This window comes from Chironomus tepperi, unplaced genomic scaffold, assembly GCF_022539635.2.
Source record: "Chironomus tepperi strain 1889 unplaced genomic scaffold, CSIRO-AGI_Ctep_v1 contig_395, whole genome shotgun sequence".
NCBI lineage: Eukaryota > Metazoa > Arthropoda > Insecta > Diptera > Chironomidae > Chironomus > Chironomus tepperi.
This window is the reverse complement of record NW_027226517.1, coordinates 170,007-191,671: the sequence shown is the minus strand read 5'-3', so window position 1 is coordinate 191,671 and position 21,665 is coordinate 170,007. Positions and strand designations below refer to the sequence as shown.

The 21,665-nt window shown below is 36.5% G+C and overlaps 13 protein-coding genes across 13 annotated transcripts; 4 read left to right on the top strand and 9 right to left on the bottom strand.

The window, feature by feature from the left end:
* Positions 1 to 87: 87 nt before the first annotated feature.
* Positions 88 to 719, bottom strand: LOC139096631 (globin CTT-VIIB-8-like). Its single transcript, XM_070648365.1, has one exon. It carries the CDS (start codon positions 686 to 688, stop codon positions 197 to 199), a length of 492 nt encoding a protein of 163 aa, XP_070504466.1. The 5' UTR covers positions 689 to 719; the 3' UTR covers positions 88 to 196.
* Positions 720 to 1,143: 424 nt separating this feature from the next.
* Positions 1,144 to 1,791, top strand: LOC139096581 (globin CTT-VIIB-8-like). The gene has a single exon (XM_070648317.1). It carries the CDS (start codon positions 1,196 to 1,198, stop codon positions 1,685 to 1,687), a length of 492 nt encoding a protein of 163 aa, XP_070504418.1. The 5' UTR covers positions 1,144 to 1,195; the 3' UTR covers positions 1,688 to 1,791.
* Positions 1,792 to 2,076: 285 nt separating this feature from the next.
* Positions 2,077 to 2,565, bottom strand: LOC139096616 (globin CTT-VIIB-7). The gene has a single exon (XM_070648351.1). The coding sequence runs from the start codon at positions 2,563 to 2,565 to the stop codon at positions 2,077 to 2,079; it is 489 nt and encodes a 162-aa protein (XP_070504452.1).
* Positions 2,566 to 3,649: 1,084 nt separating this feature from the next.
* On the bottom strand, positions 3,650 to 4,274 carry LOC139096546 (globin CTT-VIIB-3-like). Its single transcript, XM_070648283.1, has one exon. The coding sequence runs from the start codon at positions 4,221 to 4,223 to the stop codon at positions 3,738 to 3,740; it is 486 nt and encodes a 161-aa protein (XP_070504384.1). The 5' UTR covers positions 4,224 to 4,274; the 3' UTR covers positions 3,650 to 3,737.
* Positions 4,275 to 5,725: 1,451 nt separating this feature from the next.
* Positions 5,726 to 6,359, bottom strand: LOC139096548 (globin CTT-VIIB-3-like). The gene has a single exon (XM_070648285.1). The coding sequence runs from the start codon at positions 6,304 to 6,306 to the stop codon at positions 5,821 to 5,823; it is 486 nt and encodes a 161-aa protein (XP_070504386.1). The 5' UTR covers positions 6,307 to 6,359; the 3' UTR covers positions 5,726 to 5,820.
* Positions 6,360 to 7,934: 1,575 nt separating this feature from the next.
* Positions 7,935 to 8,551, bottom strand: LOC139096545 (globin CTT-VIIB-3-like). Its single transcript, XM_070648281.1, has one exon. The coding sequence runs from the start codon at positions 8,509 to 8,511 to the stop codon at positions 8,026 to 8,028; it is 486 nt and encodes a 161-aa protein (XP_070504382.1). The 5' UTR covers positions 8,512 to 8,551; the 3' UTR covers positions 7,935 to 8,025.
* Positions 8,552 to 9,938: 1,387 nt separating this feature from the next.
* On the bottom strand, positions 9,939 to 10,562 carry LOC139096547 (globin CTT-VIIB-3-like). Its single transcript, XM_070648284.1, has one exon. The coding sequence runs from the start codon at positions 10,513 to 10,515 to the stop codon at positions 10,030 to 10,032; it is 486 nt and encodes a 161-aa protein (XP_070504385.1). The 5' UTR covers positions 10,516 to 10,562; the 3' UTR covers positions 9,939 to 10,029.
* An 823-nt stretch (positions 10,563 to 11,385) lies between these two features.
* LOC139096551 (globin CTT-VIIB-3) lies at positions 11,386 to 11,997 on the top strand. The gene has a single exon (XM_070648288.1). The coding sequence runs from the start codon at positions 11,420 to 11,422 to the stop codon at positions 11,903 to 11,905; it is 486 nt and encodes a 161-aa protein (XP_070504389.1). The 5' UTR covers positions 11,386 to 11,419; the 3' UTR covers positions 11,906 to 11,997.
* Positions 11,998 to 13,115: 1,118 nt separating this feature from the next.
* Positions 13,116 to 13,741, bottom strand: LOC139096554 (globin CTT-VIIB-3-like). Its single transcript, XM_070648290.1, has one exon. It carries the CDS (start codon positions 13,694 to 13,696, stop codon positions 13,211 to 13,213), a length of 486 nt encoding a protein of 161 aa, XP_070504391.1. The 5' UTR covers positions 13,697 to 13,741; the 3' UTR covers positions 13,116 to 13,210.
* Positions 13,742 to 15,176: 1,435 nt separating this feature from the next.
* Positions 15,177 to 15,691, top strand: LOC139096566 (globin CTT-VIIB-3-like). The gene has a single exon (XM_070648302.1). The coding sequence runs from the start codon at positions 15,191 to 15,193 to the stop codon at positions 15,674 to 15,676; it is 486 nt and encodes a 161-aa protein (XP_070504403.1). The 5' UTR covers positions 15,177 to 15,190; the 3' UTR covers positions 15,677 to 15,691.
* Positions 15,692 to 16,620: 929 nt separating this feature from the next.
* LOC139096561 (globin CTT-VIIB-3-like) lies at positions 16,621 to 17,216 on the bottom strand. The gene has a single exon (XM_070648298.1). It carries the CDS (start codon positions 17,188 to 17,190, stop codon positions 16,705 to 16,707), a length of 486 nt encoding a protein of 161 aa, XP_070504399.1. The 5' UTR covers positions 17,191 to 17,216; the 3' UTR covers positions 16,621 to 16,704.
* A 984-nt stretch (positions 17,217 to 18,200) lies between these two features.
* On the top strand, positions 18,201 to 18,797 carry LOC139096624 (globin CTT-VIIB-3-like). The gene has a single exon (XM_070648358.1). The coding sequence runs from the start codon at positions 18,227 to 18,229 to the stop codon at positions 18,710 to 18,712; it is 486 nt and encodes a 161-aa protein (XP_070504459.1). The 5' UTR covers positions 18,201 to 18,226; the 3' UTR covers positions 18,713 to 18,797.
* A 1,999-nt stretch (positions 18,798 to 20,796) lies between these two features.
* LOC139096622 (globin CTT-VIIB-4-like) lies at positions 20,797 to 21,429 on the bottom strand. Its single transcript, XM_070648357.1, has one exon. It carries the CDS (start codon positions 21,384 to 21,386, stop codon positions 20,901 to 20,903), a length of 486 nt encoding a protein of 161 aa, XP_070504458.1. The 5' UTR covers positions 21,387 to 21,429; the 3' UTR covers positions 20,797 to 20,900.
* Positions 21,430 to 21,665: the final 236 nt, after the last annotated feature.

Here is a 21,665-nt window from a genome sequence, read left to right as displayed (position 1 = left end):
CCATTTACAGATCGACATAAAAAGATGAGCTAGAACAAACATCATCTGAAACCAGCAAAACCCTAATTAAACTGAATAAAACTCCTATTATTTTATATCCTTATGGATCACTAAGAATTTCAGATGTTTATTGATTCTTCATAATTAAAAAGCTACAAAAAAGTGAGCTCGATTTGACTTGATCTTATTCTAATATTTAGGCAGTAAGTGTTTGGAAAGCAATGGCATATGTATTGTCAAGAGCTTGATTCCATGCTGCTGCAACATTATCTCCGAATGAGACATTAGCTTGAAGATAGGCAAGGAATGCAGCACGGAATTCATTGAATTGAGCACGGGTGACTCCACGAGTTTGATGATCTTGTCCTAATCTTGTGACAAGTGAGTTGACGGCAGCAGCATTGGATGAATCTCCTGAAAGAGCGATGACTTCTGAGAAGAATGAGACAATTCTTGTTGCTTGTGTGGCGAAAGCAGCTGTTCCTCTAACGGCAGCAAGATCTTGTCCGGCAAATTGTGGGAAACGAGCTTGGATGTCTGGGTAGGCAGCGAAGACGGCAGCAAGAATATCAACTTCATTATTCTTAACTTGAGCCCATGATGATTGGACGAGGTTGACTTGGTCAGCAGTCAATGGTGTGGCAATAGCTCCAACGACGCAGAGAGCGAGAACAGCGAAGAATTTCATGTTGCTTAAGTTTGTTTGTTACTTTAAATTCAATTGTAAACTGATTTCTAATTGAAATTGGCAATGCTTTTATAGTAAAATATGAATTTGAAATTAGATGCGTACAGGGATTGTTATGTCTAACTTTTGTTGTCAAATAGAAAACCAGACAGCATTGCAGACAGCGATAACGCAATTTCTCGACCGCAAATTTTTCAAATCCGCATTTTATTTTTGAAAACTAAGTTATTGACCTCAATAAAGTTATGTTTTGACTGGAGATAATAAAAATGTCTGGAATGGGGGGAACCTCCTTCTTATCATCGTCTTCCGCATGATTTGCACACATTGTTTGCATGAAGATTACCGACGATTGTTTTGACTGCGTCTTCTAGTTATTATTAATTCTAAATATTTATTTGTCTATTGCCGAACAATAAGAAGTGCTGCTTACTATAAAAGCATTGTCAATTTCAATAAGAAATCAGTTTACAATTGAACTTAAAGTAACAAACAAACTTAAGCAACATGAAATTCTTCGCTGTTCTCGCTCTCTGCGTCGTTGGAGCTATTGCTACACCATTGACTGCTGATCAAGTCAACCTCGTCCAATCATCATGGGCTCAAGTTAAGAATAATGAAGTTGACATTCTTGCTGCCGTCTTCGCTGCCTACCCAGACATCCAAGCTCGTTTCCCACAATTTGCCGGACAAGATCTCGCTGCCGTTAGAGGAACAGCTGCTTTCGCCACACAAGCAACAAGAATCGTCTCATTCTTCTCAGAAGTCATCGCTCTTTCAGGAGATTCATCAAATGCTGCTGCCGTCAACTCACTTGTAACAAGATTAGGACAAGACCATCAAACTCGTGGAGTCACCCGTGCTCAATTCAATGAATTCCGTGCTGCATTCCTTGCCTATCTTCAAGCTAATGTCTCATTCGGTGACAATGTTGCAGCTGCATGGAATCAAGCTCTTGACAATACATATGCCATTGCTTTCCAAACACTTACTGCCTAAATATTAGAATAAGATCAAGTCAAATCGAGCTCACTTTTTGTAGGTTTTTAATTATGAAGAATCAATAAACATCTGAAATTCTTTGTGATCCATAAGGATATAAAGTAATTTGAGTTTTATTTGGTGTCTATAAGGAAACTTGAGTTTTGCTGGTTTCTAACTCATCCTTATGTCGATCTGTAAATGAAGTCCTGTAAAATCAATAAGGAACAACAATTGGTGTTTTAAGAATCACAAAAAGAAATAAAAATGTTTATTAATTGCTCAATTTAACATTTTTGAATATTATTACTCTAACAGGCAGAGAGACCAGTTTAGGTACCATAATAGTATGCTTGTACCATGAGGGAATGCTCTATGCCTCTTAGGGTTATTTCATGAATAATGATTTATTCAAGAGCTTTGAGTACAACGGCATAAGTGTTATCTAAAGCATGATTCCAGGCAGCAGCAACATTGTCGCCCCATGAGACATGGCTTGAGATGTATGTAATGAGAGAGCTTCTGAATTCTGAGAATTGAGCAGCTGTAATTCCACGTGCCTTATGGTCAGCTCCCAATTTTGAGACAAGAGCGTAGACGGCTGAGAGATTGGCTTGGTCTCCTGAGAGTGAGATGACTTCCGAGAAGAATGAGACGATTCTGGTGGCATGTGTGGCGAATTCAGCTGTATCCTTGATGGAAGCGAGATCCTTTCCGGCGAATTGTGGGAATTTAGCTTGAATGTCTGGATGAGCGGCGAAAACGGCAGCAAGAATGTCAACTTCATTGTGCTTAACTTGAGCCCATGATGACTTGACGAGTGCAGCTTCATCAGCTGACAGTGGTGAAGCAATAGCTCCAACAATGCAGAGAGCAAGAACAGCGAAGAATTTCATCTTGATGCTTGGATTAGTTTTAAGATTCAAATGCAATTGAAAACTGAATTGTTATGAAAAATAGTGCTGCTTATATACTAAATGAACATCCAAAAATAGTTCAAATACATCGATAACTTATTGATTAGTTACTATGAGAACTAATGGGGTTATTGACTTATGTTCAAAACAAACAAATGCTAGTTTTGATAATCTATTGATAAGAGATGTCGCTTCATAATAATAAACATAAAAATGAATTAGTGCTCTTATCTCAGATCATAGTGCATTAAATGTAAGAACTGAAGAAAATTTGAGAATTTTGAATGAAATTTGAGTGCATCGTTAAAGTTCGAAAGAAAGCCATTTTTATGCTGAAAATGCCTATTTAGTGACCAAAGTATTGAATTGAGCAAGTGAAATTCTAATACAGCTTTGAAAGGAAAGACTGAATTTTAATCAAATCATACAAATCAGCAAATATATCTCAGTTTAATTGATGCCTACATTGTAAGTATATTCTAACACTTGAATGCAATACTTGCATAAAATCATCACGTGCTGCATACAAGTTCTGAATCTTAGTTTATAATAGAATTAACGAAGCATGAAAAGTCTGTAAAGTTTGCATTTTAAGCACATTTGCGGCCACTATTTGGTGAATTCTTCCTGGGAAGCTGCTGTTATTTTCATCTCTTCTGCTGCTGTGTTCTATAATAGTCACAAAATGCCCTTAATTTTTAAAAAGTCGAAAATTCTGATGCTTAATTCTTGCTTTTGTCACTAAATTGCTAAAAAGCGAAGTTTGGCACATATTTGAATGATTAAGTTCCAGTGGGTAGGCCAAGCTTTACTTGACTCAAATTTGAGAGATCAAACTCTAGCGGGTTGGCAAAACTTCATTTGGCATATGTTTGTTTGAGTGATCAAGCTAGAGCTCAAGTTAAACACCAGCTTTCATGATATCCACCTTGCTAAGTGAGCAATCAAAGCACTTTTGCTTCTTATACTTTGTGAAAAATCGGCTAATCATCCTATGTAAGTGCAAATTATAGCAGCTGAAATTTACTAAATTTATCTCAATAAGTCAAATAAAAGTGTCAAATTTAGATGTTTTAAAAATTATACAGAGAATTAGAGATGTTTATTAATTCATTATTTTAAATTAATTTAGCTATTTGGATCTAAATAATTTAAAGACGGGCAACGACGATAGCATAAGTGTTATCGAGGGCCTTGTTCCAGGCAGCGGCAACATTGTCACCCCATGAAACCTTGCTTGAGAGGTATGAGACAAGAGCGGTTCTGAATTCTCCGAATTGAGCAGCTGAGACTCCACGGGCCTTGTGGTCATCTCCGAGTTTTGAGACGAGTGATTCGACAGCAGCGGCGTTTGAGGCATTTCCTGAGAGAGCGATGACTTCTGACAAGAATGAGACGATTCTGGTGGCGTGTGTGGCGAAAGCAGCTGTGTCCTTGACGGCAGCGAGGTCCTTTCCGGCGAATTGTGGGAATTTGGCTTGGATGTCTGGGTAGGCGGCGAAGACGGCGGCAAGGATTTCAACTTCGTTGTGGCTAACTTGTTTCCATGATGATTGGACAAGGCCAGCTTCGTCAGCGGTCAATGGTGAAGCAATAGCTCCAACGACGCAGAGAGCGAGAACAGCGAAGAATTTCATGATGCTTGGATTAGTTATTGAATTGAAGTCAAATCTAAAACTGAATTATTCTGAAGATTATTGCGGTTTTTATACCAAAAATTGCAAAAAGAAAGAATCACAATACAGTCATAAAACAATGATTAGTTCCTTATTCTTTACAAGAAGAAAAGAATAAATATAGAATAAACCAATACAATCATTAGTTTTGTTCTTGTGCGTTATCAATTACCTTTTTGCTATCAATGAATAAATGGACCCGCTTTATATAAAATCTTATCAAAATGTTGATGTGTTGCATAAATTTCTTCATTTTTAGTCGCCAAATGCTTTAGAAAATACATGATAATCGAAATGATTATATACATAAAATCACATAGCGCAGTCACAAAGCAACTGTAATTGCAATTTAAATGTCTAGACTCCACCCCCAAATATTTTGTGTTCAACGGCTTCAGATTCAGACTTCCTTTTTTTAGTTAAATGACAATATTAATGAACGAGGCCAGCTTGACTCTTTCATGGTGCTTGATTTAATTCAAATCCGGTAACAAGTCGGAGTCACGCAGGTTTGGTGTCGAAGTTTTTATCTATCAAGCAAGTTTTACTATTCTGGATTGTATTATGTTATGAGATGATGCGATTAGCCAGAACACTGAAATGCTTCTCATAGTATTTTTGAAGAAAATTGCAACAAAATCAACAATTACATAAATCAAATGCGTTTTTCCACCAAAAAAGACTTTATTCGTCATTTTCGAAAACGTCATTACCTTTTTAAAAACTCACTTTACACAAGAGCGATGAAAAGAACGTAAAAACCCTGCATCTACTCATTGACTTAAGGGATACTTATGATTCCATAGTCAGAGAAGAACTATAGAATTTGATGTCTGATTTTAAATTGCCAAGTAAAATGATTCGACTGCTAAAAGTAATACCCAGTAAAGTATTTAGAAGCGTCAAAGTGCAGGGTTTCTTTTCTGAATGTTTTGCGGCAGCGACTGGAATTAAGCTGGATGATGAATTGTCGACAAAGTAATTTAATATCGCATTGGAACAAAATTGTATTTCAAGGTTTCAATTGACTGGCACAATTTATTCCAAATCGTCGCAACTGTTATCAAATAAACTGTTCATGACTGTTTGTCATAAATGTTAGTCATGGCTGGCAATCACTTGTAGACACCTTTAAACATTCCAAATTTTCTTGAGAGGCACCAAAAAGAATATTTATAAGACAGCTGCTGCAATTGCGGAAACGCTTAGTGTCTTCGAGAGATGTGTATTGAGAACGATTCAAAGGGTGCAATGAATTTAGAAGAAGATTTGATAATAACTTTATGAGATATTCCAGGATGCTGCTAATAAATCGGTTAGAATAGGTTGTACATGTCTGCAGAAGAAACTGGATGGAAAAATATCACGAGGTTTACCCAAGAGCTCATGGGATTACTGTGTGATTAACGAAACAAAAATTCTAGGAACTAAATACTTAAGTTATTTAAATAAAAAATGTTAAATTGAGATTTTTTTAAAAATTATAGAGAATTAGAGATGTTTATTAATTCTTCAACACATAATCATAAATTAATTTAGTTATTTGGTTCTAAATAATTTAAAGACGGGCAACGACGATAGCATAGGTGTTATCGAGGGCCTTGTTCCAGGCAGCGGCAACATTGTCACCCCATGAAACCTTGCTTGAGAGGTATGAGACAAGAGCGGTTCTGAATTCTCCGAATTGAGCAGCTGAGACTCCACGGGCCTTGTGGTCATCTCCGAGTTTTGAGACGAGTGATTGGACAGCGGCGGCGTTTGAGGCGTTTCCTGAGAGAGCAATGACTTCTGACAAGAATGAGACGATTCTGGTGGCGTGTGTGGCGAAAGCAGCTGTGTCCTTGACGGCAGCGAGGTCCTTTCCGGCGAATTGTGGGAATTTGGCTTGGATGTCTGGGTAGGCAGCGAAGACGGCGGCAAGGATTTCAACTTCGTTGTGGCTAACTTGTTTCCATGATGATTGGACGAGACCAGCTTCGTCAGCGGTCAATGGTGAAGCAATAGCTCCAACGACGCAGAGAGCGAGAACAGCGAAGAATTTCATGTTGCTTGGAATAGTTATTGAATTGAAGTCAAATCTAAAACTGAATTACTCTGAAGATTAATGCGGTTTTTATACCAAAAACTTGCAAAAGGAAAGAATCACAATACAGTCACAAAACAATGATTAGTTCTTTATTCTTTACAAGAAGAAAAGAATAAATATAGAATAAACCAATACAATCATTAGTTTTGTTCTTGTGCGTTATCAATTACCTTTTTATTATGACTGAGTAGATGAGACCACTTTATATAAAGTCTTATCAAAATGATACTGTGATGCATAAATTTCTTCATTCTTAGTCGCCAAATGCTTTAGAAAACACATGATAATTTTCATTATATATATAAAAAAATCACATAGCGCAGTCACAAAGCAACTGTGTAATTGCAACTTAAATTCTTATCTCCCCTAATATTGACAAAATTATTTTCATTTGTATCGAAGAGATCAACAGCTTCAGATTTAATAAAGAATCCGAATGACACAAACTGGATTGAAATTTATATATTTTTAATTTGGCCTCAGGTTTGTTTGATTCTGATCGGCTTATTGTTTGATTTAAATTAAACCAGAAAACAAGTCGGAGTCATGAATGATTTTCGTAGTATATTTATTAAAAATTTTCTTGCTTATATCATTGGCTGGGATGCACGTTGACTCATTGGAACAAGAAGAGATCATATAGTCGGCGCCATCGTTTAACTTCTGCTTGTTCGGAATGTTAAGGACTATAACGCCACAAAGTCCTATAATGTCACTCAATATACTGAGGCATCTTCTGGGAGTATGTCATGTCCATCTTAATCGATTTTCTTCCATAAGAACAACCTCAAGTATCTGGGATCATTTATTAATTCGACATCGGATGTAAGGTTGAAACTGCATAAGCGTATACAGTCGGGATATGGTGCTAATAACACTCTTAAGTAGGGTGACCTGAGGATTTTCGCAAAATATCTAGACACATTTTTAAAAAAATCGGGATATTTCTGTGCTTTCTCGAAATCCTGGTCCCGATAAATTTTCGGGATCGGGATCAGGATTCAAATTTTCGGGATATCCCAGGAAATCCCGATCCCGATCCCGAAAGCGAGAAAGCATATCATATTTCTATGTTAGGCACCATTGGAGCTCTATTGGACTATTTTGAATTTGGATATATATTCACCCAAATTGAAAAGTTGGTGCGAATATGATTCACAGAACTAGTTAAATTTAGTTCGAATCTTGTCAAAAAGTTAAGGAAAGCAGCAAGGGAGAAAAGTACAGCAACATCCCGACAAAAATACAGAAACGTTCTTAGGCACCTTTTAACATTCTAAACTTTATCAAGAGGCACCAATAAAAATATTTATAAGACGTTAATCAGAGTAGTTGCAATGTACGGATCTGAGATTTGGAAAACGACGGCTGCAGATGGAGAGGCACTTGTTGTCTTTGATAGATGTGTGTTAAGAACGATTTATGGGATTACTGTGTGAGCACCACAATAATGTAAAATTGCTGGTAATTAGAAATTGGAAATCTAAAGACAGATCCAGCTTTCGACGATCTCCAATTAAATTAATTCAATACACATTATCTGTAAAATCGAAAAATATTTTTGAAAAAAGAAGAAAGCACAAAAATTTAGATGTTTAAAAATAACACAGAGAATTAGAGATGTTTATTAATTCTTTAACAAATAATCATAAATTAATTTAATTTAAATTAAATAATTTAAAGACGTGGGACGACGATAGCGTATGTGTTATCGAGGGCCTTGTTCCAGGCAGCGGCAACATTGTCACCCCATGAAACCTTGCTTGAGAGGTATGAGACAAGAGCGGTTCTGAATTCTCCGAATTGAGCAGCTGAGACTCCACGGGCTTTGTGGTCATCTCCGAGTTTTGAGACGAGTGATTGGACAGCGGCGGCGTTTGAGGCATTTCCTGAGAGAGCGATGACTTCTGACAAGAATGAGACGATTCTGGTGGCGTGTGTGGCGAAAGCAGCTGTGTCCTTGACGGCAGCGAGGTCCTTTCCGGCGAATTGTGGGAATTTGGCTTGGATGTCTGGGTAGGCAGCGAAGACGGCGGCGAGGATTTCAACTTCGTTGTGGCTAACTTGTTTCCATGATGATTGGACGAGACCAGCTTCGTCAGCGGTCAATGGTGAAGCAATAGCTCCAACGACGCAGAGAGCGAGAACAGCGAAGAATTTCATGATGCTTGGATTAGTTATTGAATTGAAGTCAAATCTAAAACTGAATTACTCTGAAGATTATTGCTGATTTTATACCAAAAATTGCAAAAAGAAAGAATCACAATACAGTCACAAAACAATGATTAGTTCCTTATTCTTTACAACAGTGACAAATTAAGTATAGAATAAACCAATACTAGCGTTAGTTTTGTTCTTGTGCGTTATCAACTCCCTTTTTATTATGACTGAGTCCACTTTATATAAAGTCTTATCAAAATGTTATTATGATGCATAAATTTATTAATTTTAATCGCCAAATGCTTTAGAAAGTACGAGATATTGACGAAATTATTTTCATTTGTATCGAATTATTCAACTGCTTCAGATTCACTTAAGAAACGGAATGACATAAGTCCATTATGGATCGAAATTTGATATCAGGTCGGCTTGACTCTTGGATATTGTTTGATTTAAATCGTCAGAGTCACGCAAGTCTATTCGAGTATGCAATATGTTCTCATATGGTGTGATAGCAGGTGAACTGGAATGATGCTCGTAGAATATTTGAACAAACTTTACTTACTCACTTCCTTGGCTGAGGTGCACGTGGACCAATTGTAGCGGTGAGAAAACATCTAAAGTCGGCTCTATCCTTCAATAACTTCAGCCAGTTTTGAATGTTAAGGACTTAAGCGTCCTTTTCTACACGTAAAATTCAGGAATTCTTTGGAATTCTTACCATCCGCAGAGTCCGATACTGTCACTCTATATACCAGGGTGTCTTTTGGGCGTATGTCTATCCCATCTTAAACAATTTCCTTTCATAAGAACTACGCCTATCTATGGAATTCCAGTACCGTAGATCGTTGATTATTATGACAACAGATGAAGTGCGTAAGCGTATACAGTCGGAATATGATGCTAATAACATTCTTAATAAGGTTGACGAAAGAATTTTCGCAATAGCCTGAGTCGAAATAGCATGATTCTAAACATTTATCTAAAATTCCAAAATTTTTATGAAGTTTTCAATTTCTTTAAAAATCGAGAAACATTAAGTTTTGTTTTGAAATTGCAGCATCCCGGGAAAAAATACAGCAGTTAGGCGCCCTACTCTTAAGGACCTTTTAACGTTCAAAAATTTATCAAGAAAGAACAAAAAATACTTATAAGACTTTGATAATAGTAATTTTATTGCATGGATCCGTATGGATGTGAGGTCTAGAACACATCAGCTGTAAGATGGAAAGGGACTAAGTGTCTTCGATAGACGTATATTGAGATCGCAATTTATGGTATCACTGTGAGAGCAACGATGCAAAAGTGCTGAGAATCAGAAATTTAATATCAAAAGACATATTTAGCTTTCGGCTAACTCTAATTGAATTAATTTAATGCACATCATCTGTAAAATTGAAGCTTATTTTAAAAAAGAGAAAACACAAAAATTTAGATGTTTAAAAATAACACAGAGAATTAGAGATGTTTATTAATTCTTTAACAAATAATCATAAATTAATTTAATTTAAATTAAATAATTTAAAGACGTGGGACGACGATAGCGTATGTGTTATCGAGGGCCTTGTTCCAGGCAGCGGCAACATTGTCACCCCATGAAACCTTGCTTGAGAGGTATGAGACAAGAGCGGTTCTGAATTCTCCGAATTGAGCGGCTGAGACTCCACGGGCTTTGTGGTCATCTCCGAGTTTTGAGACGAGTGATTGGACAGCGGCGGCGTTTGAGGCATTTCCTGAGAGAGCGATGACTTCTGACAAGAATGAGACGATTCTGGTGGCGTGTGTGGCGAAAGCAGCTGTGTCCTTGACGGCAGCGAGGTCCTTTCCGGCGAATTGTGGGAATTTGGCTTGGATGTCTGGGTAGGCAGCGAAGACGGCGGCGAGGATTTCAACTTCGTTGTGGCTAACTTGTTTCCATGATGATTGGACGAGACCAGCTTCGTCAGCGGTCAATGGTGAAGCAATAGCTCCAACGACGCAGAGAGCGAGAACAGCGAAGAATTTCATGATGCTTGGAATAGTTATTGAATTGAAGTCAAATCTAAAACTGAATTACTCTGAAGATTATTGCGGTTTTTATACCAAAAAAACTTGCAAAAGGAAAGAATCACAATACAGCCACAAAACAATGATTAGTTAATTATTCTCTATAAGAAAAAAATATTAAATATAGAATAAACAAATACAATCATTAGTTTGTTTTGTTCTTGTGGCTTATCAATTAACTTAATGTTATCAATGAGTAGATGAAACCACTTTACATAAAGTCCATGGAGTCGACTCCACATTTTTTTGGAAGGCGAATCCATAGTGGAGGCGATTTATTAGAATTTTGGAGGACGGACTCGCAAAGTTTTGCCAACTCAATAAGAAATCAACATAAATATTGTTTAAATGATTCCCGATGTACACATTTTTATAAATTTTTGTGAAGCATTTCCACTGCATATATGTACAGCTGCACATTTTTAAGTCTTCAGCACTTAATTGATGATTTTGTTACTGTTTTATTCAAATATTCTACGAGAATCATTCCAGTGCATCGGCTAATCCCATCATATGATAACATATTACATTCCCCAATAATATATCAAAAAATCGGTTAATATATCAAAAAGCATTTGTCGATTAAGAATGAATAAATTTATGCAACACAATGACATTTTGATAAGACTTTATATAAAGTGTGTCCATTTATTCATTTATAAAGAAAAGGTAATTGATAAGCCTTAAGAACAAAACTAACGCTAGTATTGGTTTATTCTATATTGTAGAAAATAATAAACTAATCATTGTTTTATGACTGTATTGTGATTCTTTCCTTTTGCAAGTTTTGGTATAAAATCAGCAATAATCTTCAGAGTAATTCAGTTTTAGATTTGACTTCAATTCAATAACTATTCCAAGCAACATGAAATTCTTCGCTGTTCTCGCTCTCTGCGTCGTTGGAGCTATTGCTTCACCATTGACTGCTGACGAAGCTGGTCTTGTCCAATCATCATGGAAACAAGTTAGCCACAACGAAGTTGAAATCCTCGCCGCCGTCTTCGCTGCCTACCCAGACATCCAAGCCAAATTCCCACAATTCGCCGGAAAGGACCTCGCCTCAGTCAAGGACACAGCTGCTTTCGCCACACACGCCACCAGAATTGTCTCATTCTTGTCAGAAGTCATCGCTCTCTCAGGAAACGCCTCAAACGCCGCCGCTGTCCAATCACTCGTCTCAAAACTCGGAGATGACCACAAAGCCCGTGGAGTCTCAGCTGCTCAATTCGGAGAATTCAGAACCGCTCTTGTCTCATACCTCTCAAGCAAGGTTTCATGGGGTGACAATGTTGCCGCTGCCTGGAACAAGGCCCTCGATAACACATATGCTATCGTCGTCCCACGTCTTTAAATTATTTAATTTAAATTAAATTAATTTATGATTATATGTTAAAGAATTAATAAACATCTCTAATTCTCTATTTTTAAAACATCTCAATTAAATATATTTTATTTCCTTGGCAAAGGTGCACGAGGGCCAATTGCCATAATTTGAGTTCGACGAAAACTGAATCTGTCTTTTGATAACTTCTGCCAGTTTCTACTATAATTCGCAATACCTTTGCACCGTTGCTCACAGAGTAATCTCATAAGTTCTTGGGTTTACCTCGTGATCTCTATTCATTCAGATAGTCAGCAGTTGTTAATTTAAATATTGATACATGATCTGGTTTTCTGTAGACATGATTAGCCCTCTGATCAATGTCTTATAAATTTTATTTTTGGTGCCTCTCGATAAACTTTTGAATGTTAAAAGGCGCCTAAGAGTGTTAAAATCACCATATCTCAACTGTATCCGCTTACGCACTTCCAAACTCACATACGATGTCCAATTAATATATTTAATCTAATATCGCCTGTAATTTCGTCAGAATTCTTCCAAGAATCTGCTATTATCATTCCTTATAGGCGGCGTTGAAATGACATCAGTGACCTAATGTTAAGTTAACAATAATTTTCGTAATTCTTTTCCATTTCACCGTACTAGTTGCGAAGCTTAGTTTGTGTATTTGTTAAAATCAGTGAGTTCTTGAGGTCGATATGACAAATAATGTGTCTCCACAACTAGGTATACAAGTATTAGAAATTACGAATTATAACTGGGTACATTGCAGGGTACATCTGATCTTTGGAATGTACTGAGATGATTACTTCATTGATAGTGAATCCATTGTTCGTGTTCCGATTTTTATGTTAAATATTCAAAATAATTTAAATCTTGAAAAAACAAATATTTAGAAATGGCAGAATTGAAGCCTATGACTATCGAATTGCCAAATTTTACTCTAGTCAGGTACCTTGACAATTACTACAACAGGGAACATAACAGAAAATTACTTTGTTGCTTCTTCTAAGGCTGCTTATGATTTTGAGTATATACTAGCCATACTAGCAAAAAATCACAAAAACTAAGCCTTGTGGAGCAAGGCTTAACAGGAACATATTAAATTAAAGTTCTAATTTAAATTTATTAAATATGTTAAATTAATATGTTCAAAAAAATTTAGATACACAATATCTGTAAAATCATAAAATTATTGAAAAAGTAGAAGACACAAAAATTTAGATGTTTTTAAAAATAATAGAGAATTAGAGATGTTTATTAATTCTTCAAGACATTATCATAAATTAAATTAGTTATAAATATCTAAATAATTTAAAGACGTGGGACGATGATAGCGAATGTGTTATCGAGGGCCTTGTTCCAGGCAGCGGCAACATTGTCACCCCATGAAACCTTTGTTGAGAGGTATGAGACAAGAGCGGTTCTGAATTCTCCGAATTGAGCAGCTGAGACTCCACGGGCCTTGTGGTCATCTCCGAGTTTTGAGACGAGTGATTGGACAGCGGCGGCGTTTGAGGCGTTTCCTGAGAGAGCGATGACTTCTGACAAGAATGAGACGATTCTGGTGGCGTGTGTGGCGAAAGCAGCTGTGTCCTTGACTGAGGCGAGGTCCTTTCCGGCGAATTGTGGGAATTTGGCTTGGATGTCTGGGTAGGCAGCGAAGACGGCGGCAAGGATTTCAACTTCGTTGTGGCTAACTTGTTTCCATGATGATTGGACGAGGCCAGCTTCGTCAGCGGTCAATGGTGAAGCAATAGCTCCAACGACGCAGAGAGCGAGAACAGCGAAGAATTTCATGATGCTTGGAATAGTTATTGAATTGAAGTCAAATCTAAAACTGAATTACTCTCAAAATAATTGTGGCTTTTATACAATTAATTTTGCCTTAAAAAATCACAATACAATCATATAACAATGATTAGTTTAAACTATAAAAAAATGAGAGGAACGGATTTTGTATATAATAAACCAATACTATAGTCATTGTCATTTTTTTGACAAGCGAAATCATCTTATCACTATCACTATGTAGACGAACTCAACGCATTTGACTACCCTTATCTCAATTTTTCTTTTCTTTTTTTTTTGTACATTCAAAATTTGCAACTTATGTACATAGAAGGTGAAATGAACTCGGTGATTGACTTCTCAAGGCTTTTCGAAAATCAAAGCGAAATTTTCAGGAACATAAATGTCACGTGACGTATATATAATGACTGAAGGGCCCAGCCTTATGAGCTGGAGGCACTGCGATTTTAAATCTGTTGTACCACACCCTTTAGCCCTACAGTTTATAGTGGGATCCGAACCACTTGCAAGCTCTGCACGTGACGTAATTTTTCTTTTTGCTTTCGTAATGACAACATATATGCGGATGTTCTTAGAATTATTTTGTGCAATAAGAGTCAGATATCAAAAGGTATTGGAATAAGATTCTTGTAATGATCTTACTTTGATGGCCGTATAGATCAGCTGTGATCCATGCCTCCTTCTCCCTGTAATGATCTATCACTTACTTACTTACTTAGCTGGCCGTACAGTTCAAGTGTGATTCATGGCCTCCCTCAGTCGGCTCCTGAAGCTGGCTATATCGCTGGCTACCGCTTGCCAATTACCAATTCCAATGGTCTATCAACGGAATATTATTTGGAGTGAAGTAGGAAAGGGGATACAGAAAAAGTATAAATTATATATGGCACCTTGACGTTACTTACTGGTATCATGATTCGACTTGAACCACAAAAGATCCTTTCCATCTGACTTTATTGCTAACCAAGTCACTAAGCTTGAAAAAACTTTCAGTTTTAACATTTAACTGACATTCCTTTTCGCCATGTTGCTTTTTGAGCACCAAAAATCCTTTTCCCTTTTGGATTCCAACCAAGAACAGGACAACAAGCATATGTCCTTCTTCAAGCTACAACTCTATTCCGCTTTCGAAGTGTGTCATTATGCCATACAGTCGAATAACCCTTCGATAGGTCAGTGATAAGAGTATTCGATCGAATATTATTGGATTTGATTTTGAGTCTCACACGCGATCAATCATACGGTCTATAATTTGTAACCTGTATGTCAAAAGCTTTTGAAAATGCTATGAACCGTAGGACGTGTGTGATTTTGTTCGAGGCTTATCAATTTGGCTATTTTTATTCTATTGTTTTTATAGTTTTTGTAAAATCATTGTTTTTGGGTGTATTGTGGACAAGATTTTCAGTATAAAAGCCAGAATAATTTTCAGAGTAATTCAGTTATCGATTTGATTCCAATTCAATTACTAATCCAAGCAACATGAAATTCTTCGCTGTTCTCGCTCTCTGCGTCGTTGGAGCTATTGCTTCACCATTGACTGCTGACGAAGCCAACCTCGTCCAATCATCATGGAAACAAGTTAGCCACAACGAAGTTGACATCCTTGCCGCCGTCTTCGCTGCCTACCCAGACATCCAAGCCAAATTCCCACAATTCGCCGGAAAGGACCTCGCTGCCGTCAAGGACACAGCTGCTTTCGCCACACACGCCACCAGAATCGTTTCATTCTTGTCAGAAGTCATCGCTCTCTCAGGAAACGCCTCAAACGCCGCCGCTGTCCAATCACTCGTCTCAAAACTCGGAGATGACCACAAGGCCCGTGGAGTCTCAGCTGCTCAATTCGGAGAATTCAGAACTGCCCTCGTCGCTTACCTCGAAAACCACGTTTCATGGGGTGCCAATGTTGCTGCTGCCTGGAACAAGGCCCTCGATAACACCTTCTCTATCGTCTCAGCCCGTCTTTAAATTTTTACTATCAAATAGCTTAATTAATTTATATTAAAGAATTAATAAACATCAATAATTCTCTGTGATTTTTAACATCTAAATTTTATGTCTTTTATAATCTTTCAAAAAAACATTTCAGCTATTCACATCAAACCATGATCTTAAGCTTTGCTAGAGCGTTTTGTGCTAATATCAGTCAAAGACAGAATTGTTTCTCAGAAAGTATGACGGAGAAATGGCGAAAAATTAGTTTTCCAATAGCGTGAATTTGACCTGTGGCCGGACAATTATCAAAGACTTTGATAATTTTTTGATAAACAACATTTACAAGCAAAGGATGCTATAATCGGAATGTAAAGCATCTTACTTACTTGCTTCACTTGTAGTACAGATCAATTGTGATCCATGGCCTCCCATTGGTATCTTAGTTTATTGTTAAGAGTGACGGCTTGCTAGACCAACGCACTCTGCATTAACCAGAGCCGCGTTTGACTCCGCCCCACTATGTGGCTTGGATTAACGGTCTCCACCGCGAGAAGGTGAGGTTGGTACATGGTGCGGCTACAGCCACATATATTACGCGTTCACCACCTTTAGAAAACCATGTAAAGTATTTAAGTTATTCATTTAAGGTGCTGAGTGTAAGCATGTATATCAAACAAACAAAATTTACAAAAATTCTCATTTCTAACAAATTACTGAAAAGCTTAGTGATATGAATAAGATCGGTAGCATATTGGTTTTGTCATATGTCATGTGCTCGAGACTTGACATTGTAAATTTTGCTGCTTTTTGTGTATTTTCACTTTAAAATAAAATGCTCAAACGTCAATTTAAAACTGATCATCAGATTTTAGCTGCGAATTAGAGCAATGTTAGACTCTAGTTCATGTTTCGATCTGAATAGCTGAAATGTTTTTCTTGAAAGATTATTAGCCGTCAAGATCATTAAAAACATAAAATTTAGATGTTAAAAATCACAGAGAATTATTGATGTTTATTAATTCTTTAATATAAATTAATTAAGCTATTTGATAGTAAATAATTTAAAGACGGGCTGAGACGATAGCGAAGGTGTTATCGAGAGCCTTGTTCCAGGCAGCAGCAACATTGGCACCCCATGAAACGTGGTTTTCGAGGTAAGCGACGAGGGCGGTTCTGAATTCTCCGAATTGAGCAGCTGAGACTCCACGGGCCTTGTGGTCATCTCCGAGTTTTGAGACGAGTGATTGGACAGCGGCGGCATTTGAGGCATTTCCTGAGAGAGCGATGACTTCTGACAAGAATGAGACGATTCTGGTGGCGTGTGTGGCGAAAGCAGCTGTGTCCTTGACTGAAGCAAGGTCCTTTCCGGCGAATTGTGGGAATTTGGCTTGGATGTCTGGGTAGGCAGCGAAGACGGCGGCGAGGATGTCAACTTCGTTGTGGCTAACTTGTTTCCATGATGATTGGACGAGGTTGGCTTCGTCAGCGGTCAATGGTGAAGCAATAGCTCCAACGACGCAGAGAGCGAGAACAGCGAAGAATTTCATGTTGCTTGGATTAGTAATTGAATTGGAATCAAATCGATAACTGAATAACTCTGAAAATTATTCTGGCTTTTATACTAAAAATCTTGCCTAAAAATCACAATACAGCCGAAAAACAATCGTTTTTCAAAAACTATGAAAACAATAGAATAAATGGATTGTATATTAAACTAGCCAATACGAACGCTATTGTCTTTTTCTTTGATAAGCGAATTTAATTTTTTTCATTTTTAATACCGTATGTTAATCTTATACGAAACATATGTGTACTCTTATCATCTTCTATTATTCAAATTGATTAATTTGATGTTTACAAAACTAGATTTACAAAAGTAATCATGCTGGATTCGGATTAATTATGGATTCATTGCAGGTTCACGCTGGGCTGGTCCTGGATTAAACATCGATTCACCAACATGTGACTCACAGAAACACAATTATTTATGTTTCGGCAGCAATTTATTCAGTATAAAGCTTTGTCAAGATATACAAATTATTTGGATCTTTGGGGATATCCAAATACTACCCGTTAAAATTTCAACAAAAATACAACATATAGTCACCCTAATACAGTGCTTAAATATTTCATAAACGTGTTAATGCATAGAGGTTCATTTATTGCGTAACACAACAAAAAAATGAATTTTCAGAAACCCTTTCACCACCCTTGTTCCAAATCAAGTCGTTACAGAGCCATATAAACCCCTCCTCCATTAAAAAGCGAACATTATAAGTGAACGAACCCTTATCATTTTCTGTACATAAGATGAATAAGGTATATTAAAATAAAATAAGATTAGGCCGTATGGAACATCATATCAGTTGCGAAGTAAAATGTTCTTATCAACATAAAATAAAGATTCTAGCGGCTGATTTTTGTACATAATCCGTTATTGTTTTCATTGTTTCAAGTTTTAACTAGGCATTGTTTTATGATTGTATTGTGTTTTTTAGGCAAGATTTTCAGTATAAAAGGCACAATAATTTTCAGAACAATTCAGTTATCGATTTGATTCCAATTCAATTACTAATCAGCAACATGAAATTCTTCGTTTTCTTCACACTCTGCGTCGTTGGAGCTATTGCTTCACCATTGACTGCTGACGAAGCCAACCTCGTCCAATCATCATGGAAACAAGTTAGCCACAACGAAGTTGAAATCCTTGCCGCCGTCTTCGCTGCCTACCCAGACATCCAAGCCAAATTCCCACAATTCGCCGGAAAGGACCTCGCTGCCGTCAAGGACACAGCTGCTTTCGCCACACACGCCACCAGAATCGTTTCATTCTTGTCAGAAGTCATCGCTCTCTCAGGAAACGCCTCAAACGCCGCCGCTGTCCAATCACTCGTCTCAAAACTCGGAGATGACCACAAGGCCCGTGGAGTCTCAGCTGCTCAATTCGTCGAATTCAGAACTGCCCTCGTCGCTTACCTCGAAAACCACGTTTCATGGGGTGCCAATGTTGCTGCTGCCTGGAACAAGGCTCTCGATAACACCTTTGCTATCGTCTCAGCCCGTCTTTAAATTATTTAGATATTAATAACTAATTTAATTTATGATAATGTGCTGAAGAATTAATAAACATCTTTTAATTCTTTTAGAAAGCAAATTTGATATTTTTTTATTACTTGTCATATTTATGAAAAATTTATTTTACAGTACTTGATGATGAAACAAGAGTTAGCGGGACTTTAATTGGGAGGCATCTCCTCTGAAGTCTCGATTCCCTAAGTAATGGCAACTCTTGATACGAAACTTCATAATGATTCATCAAATGTGTGTTTAATTTAAGTAGATTTGTGAAAGGTTTGAGTTGGTAGCAATAGTTTTGATTCTTAAATTTGACATAGGGCAGCAACATCTGTTGTGAGTATATATTCAAAATAAACAAGATTGCCTTAAAATATTTAAACTTTTATGTTTTATTTTAGGAAAAGAAATTGAAAAAAAAAAAATGTTTTAAATCCTTTGGAATCACTGTAAGGAGGAAGGATCATAATAGGATAATTTACATAGTTCCGTGAGTATTCAGAAAATAATTTAGTATGCAAAGCTAATTAAAAGTAGGGTTTCTGGAAGCGGTTTTCCAAAAATCGCAAAGCCGCACTTTTTGACCTTAACCCATTAATTACTAGCGTAACTTATATGTAACGCTTAATTTTTCTTAAAATTCTCTTTATATGATGATTTAATTGGCAATCTTATCAATAATTATCATTTATTAATGGTCAAATTTACAAATTTTCTAATTTATAACTTGCAAATATGGAAATTAGTGAAGTTAATTAAATTTAACTTTTGAATCGAAAAATGAGTGACTTTTAAACTCAAAATTTTCGGCCTTAAAGCCATATTTTCAACTGGAAGTTGAAAGATATTTAAAGTTCATCATTAAATATTATCAAATCTAACAAATTAACATATGAAAACCTTAATTAAATACATAAACTATTGTCTGATAAAAAATGTAACATATATGTTACGCCAGGATTTCAGCGACAATTTTCTTGTTACATATATGTTACAGCTAGTATTTTGAAGGTTCTTGAGTTTTAAAGTAAAAAAATGTTTTATTATTAATTTAATATGGTTCAGCTGTGATTTAAGGAGTGGTGTTTTGTGAATCACTAGTTTATTATGGGATACACAATTTAAAAAAATAATCTCAATAGATTAGCTAATTTTCGTGGAATTTTTAAAGTGAGAAATTTTTTAGGTGAAAAATATGAGAAGGAAATTTTCAAGTGAATTAAAGTCGATTTAGAAGAATTATTGGCTTCTTGCAATGTTTTGTGCGATTATATGATGTAAAAGAAACATGTGATACATTGTTTGAAAGCTCCTAAATATGTAGTTCATGAGTTATGATGTGCAATGTGACAGAGAATTTTTTTCAGGATTTTATATTTCTACGCATAATGGAGCATTTAAGTTTAACTAATATGACTTTGAATGTCATACATATAACAGTGCAGTTTAACTTTTTACTTTTAAAGCAAAGGAATGGATGAAATAAGTGAATTAAAATATTCTTAAGAAAAACAAAAAGTGTCGATGAAATACTAGCGTAACATAAATGTTATACTATATTTTTGTTAATTATACTAAATCGGTGCACTTATTCGCTCCAATTTCTTCGTTAATCTTATTTTTTGACCATTATTTATCAAATACATATAGTTTAAAGTCCTAAAAAAACTCCGTAATTAATGGGTTAAGATGCGGTTTTTAAAAAACCGCGGTTTTGAATGAAAAAACCGCAGTTTTAGAATTTTGTATGGAAAAAATTCATTTAAATCCACAAATTAAATCACTATTAATTTGAAAAGCTGGAATGAAATCTTGCATGATTTTAAGAAAAACTTTAATTTTAAAAGTTTTTACATTAAATGAACTGAATCTAAATAAAATGGAGGAAAATAGAAAGATTTAATACTTTTATGCATAAAATCCAAATTTAAATTTTTTCAAAAAATTTCATACATTTGTATGAAAATTGAAAACAGCAAAAAACCGCAAAACCGCGGTTTTTGAAATTCCGAAAAACCGCAAAACCGCGGTTTTGGAAAAACGCGGTTTTTCAGAAACCCTAATTAAAAGCACATAAATTTTAGATGTTATTAAAAATCACAGTGAATTATGGATGTTTATTAATTCACCTATTCAGCAAATGGCGTAATCATAAATTAATTAATCATTGTCGTCAAACTTCTTAAAGTTGTGCAACAGCAATGGCCATTGAGGTATCGAGAGCCTTGTTCCAGGCAGCAGCAACATTATCACCCCATGTGACATGGTTTGAGAGGTATGTGACGAGGGCGGTTCTGAATTCTCCGAATTGAGCAGCTGTGACTCCACGAGCTTTGTGGTCTGTTCCCAATTTTGAGACAAGTCCTTGAACAGCGGCTTCATTTGATGGATTTCCTGAGAGAGCAATGACTTCTGACAAGAATGAGACGATTCTGGTGGCGTGTGTGGCGAAAGCAGCTGTGTCCTTGACTGAGGCGAGGTCCTTTCCGGCGAATTGTGGGAATTTGGCTTGGATGTCTGGGTAGGCAGCGAAGACGGCAGCGAGGATATCAGCTTCGTTGTGGCTAACTTGTTTCCATGTTGATTTGACGAGGTCGGCTTCGTCAGCAGTCAATGGTGAAGCAATAGCTCCAACGACGCAAAGAGCGAGAACAGCGAAGAATTTCATGTTGCCTGGATTAGTTAATAGATTCAACTCAAATCGAAAACTGAATTTCTAGTGCAATTGGTGCTCCTTTTATACCGAAAAGTGATGCACAATACACATAGAATGCAATAACTTGACGAAAATAATGAGGGGAATAGACTGCATATTAACCAATACCAGGATTCCGAATTTTGATAAGAGTGAGTATCACGAAAGATTATTCTTTAATCTCATTAGAAAGTTTTTAGGAGCGAATAATTTTTTTGCTATTACCTCTAAAATAAATTTGAGAGTAGAACT

Excerpts from the sequence above, each read along its gene's own strand:
- LOC139096616 (XM_070648351.1), bottom strand. The coding sequence starts at position 2,565 with ATGAAATTCTTCGCTGTTCTTGCTCTCTGCATTGTTGGAGCTATTGCT.
- LOC139096548 (XM_070648285.1), bottom strand. The coding sequence starts at position 6,306 with ATGAAATTCTTCGCTGTTCTCGCTCTCTGCGTCGTTGGAGCTATTGCT.
- LOC139096624 (XM_070648358.1), top strand. The coding sequence starts at position 18,227 with ATGAAATTCTTCGTTTTCTTCACACTCTGCGTCGTTGGAGCTATTGCT.
- LOC139096561 (XM_070648298.1), bottom strand. The coding sequence starts at position 17,190 with ATGAAATTCTTCGCTGTTCTCGCTCTCTGCGTCGTTGGAGCTATTGCT.
- LOC139096551 (XM_070648288.1), top strand. The coding sequence starts at position 11,420 with ATGAAATTCTTCGCTGTTCTCGCTCTCTGCGTCGTTGGAGCTATTGCT.
- LOC139096554 (XM_070648290.1), bottom strand. The coding sequence starts at position 13,696 with ATGAAATTCTTCGCTGTTCTCGCTCTCTGCGTCGTTGGAGCTATTGCT.
- LOC139096631 (XM_070648365.1), bottom strand. The coding sequence starts at position 688 with ATGAAATTCTTCGCTGTTCTCGCTCTCTGCGTCGTTGGAGCTATTGCC.
- LOC139096547 (XM_070648284.1), bottom strand. The coding sequence starts at position 10,515 with ATGAAATTCTTCGCTGTTCTCGCTCTCTGCGTCGTTGGAGCTATTGCT.
- LOC139096566 (XM_070648302.1), top strand. The coding sequence starts at position 15,191 with ATGAAATTCTTCGCTGTTCTCGCTCTCTGCGTCGTTGGAGCTATTGCT.
- LOC139096546 (XM_070648283.1), bottom strand. The coding sequence starts at position 4,223 with ATGAAATTCTTCGCTGTTCTCGCTCTCTGCGTCGTTGGAGCTATTGCT.
- LOC139096581 (XM_070648317.1), top strand. The coding sequence starts at position 1,196 with ATGAAATTCTTCGCTGTTCTCGCTCTCTGCGTCGTTGGAGCTATTGCT.
- LOC139096545 (XM_070648281.1), bottom strand. The coding sequence starts at position 8,511 with ATGAAATTCTTCGCTGTTCTCGCTCTCTGCGTCGTTGGAGCTATTGCT.
- LOC139096622 (XM_070648357.1), bottom strand. The coding sequence starts at position 21,386 with ATGAAATTCTTCGCTGTTCTCGCTCTTTGCGTCGTTGGAGCTATTGCT.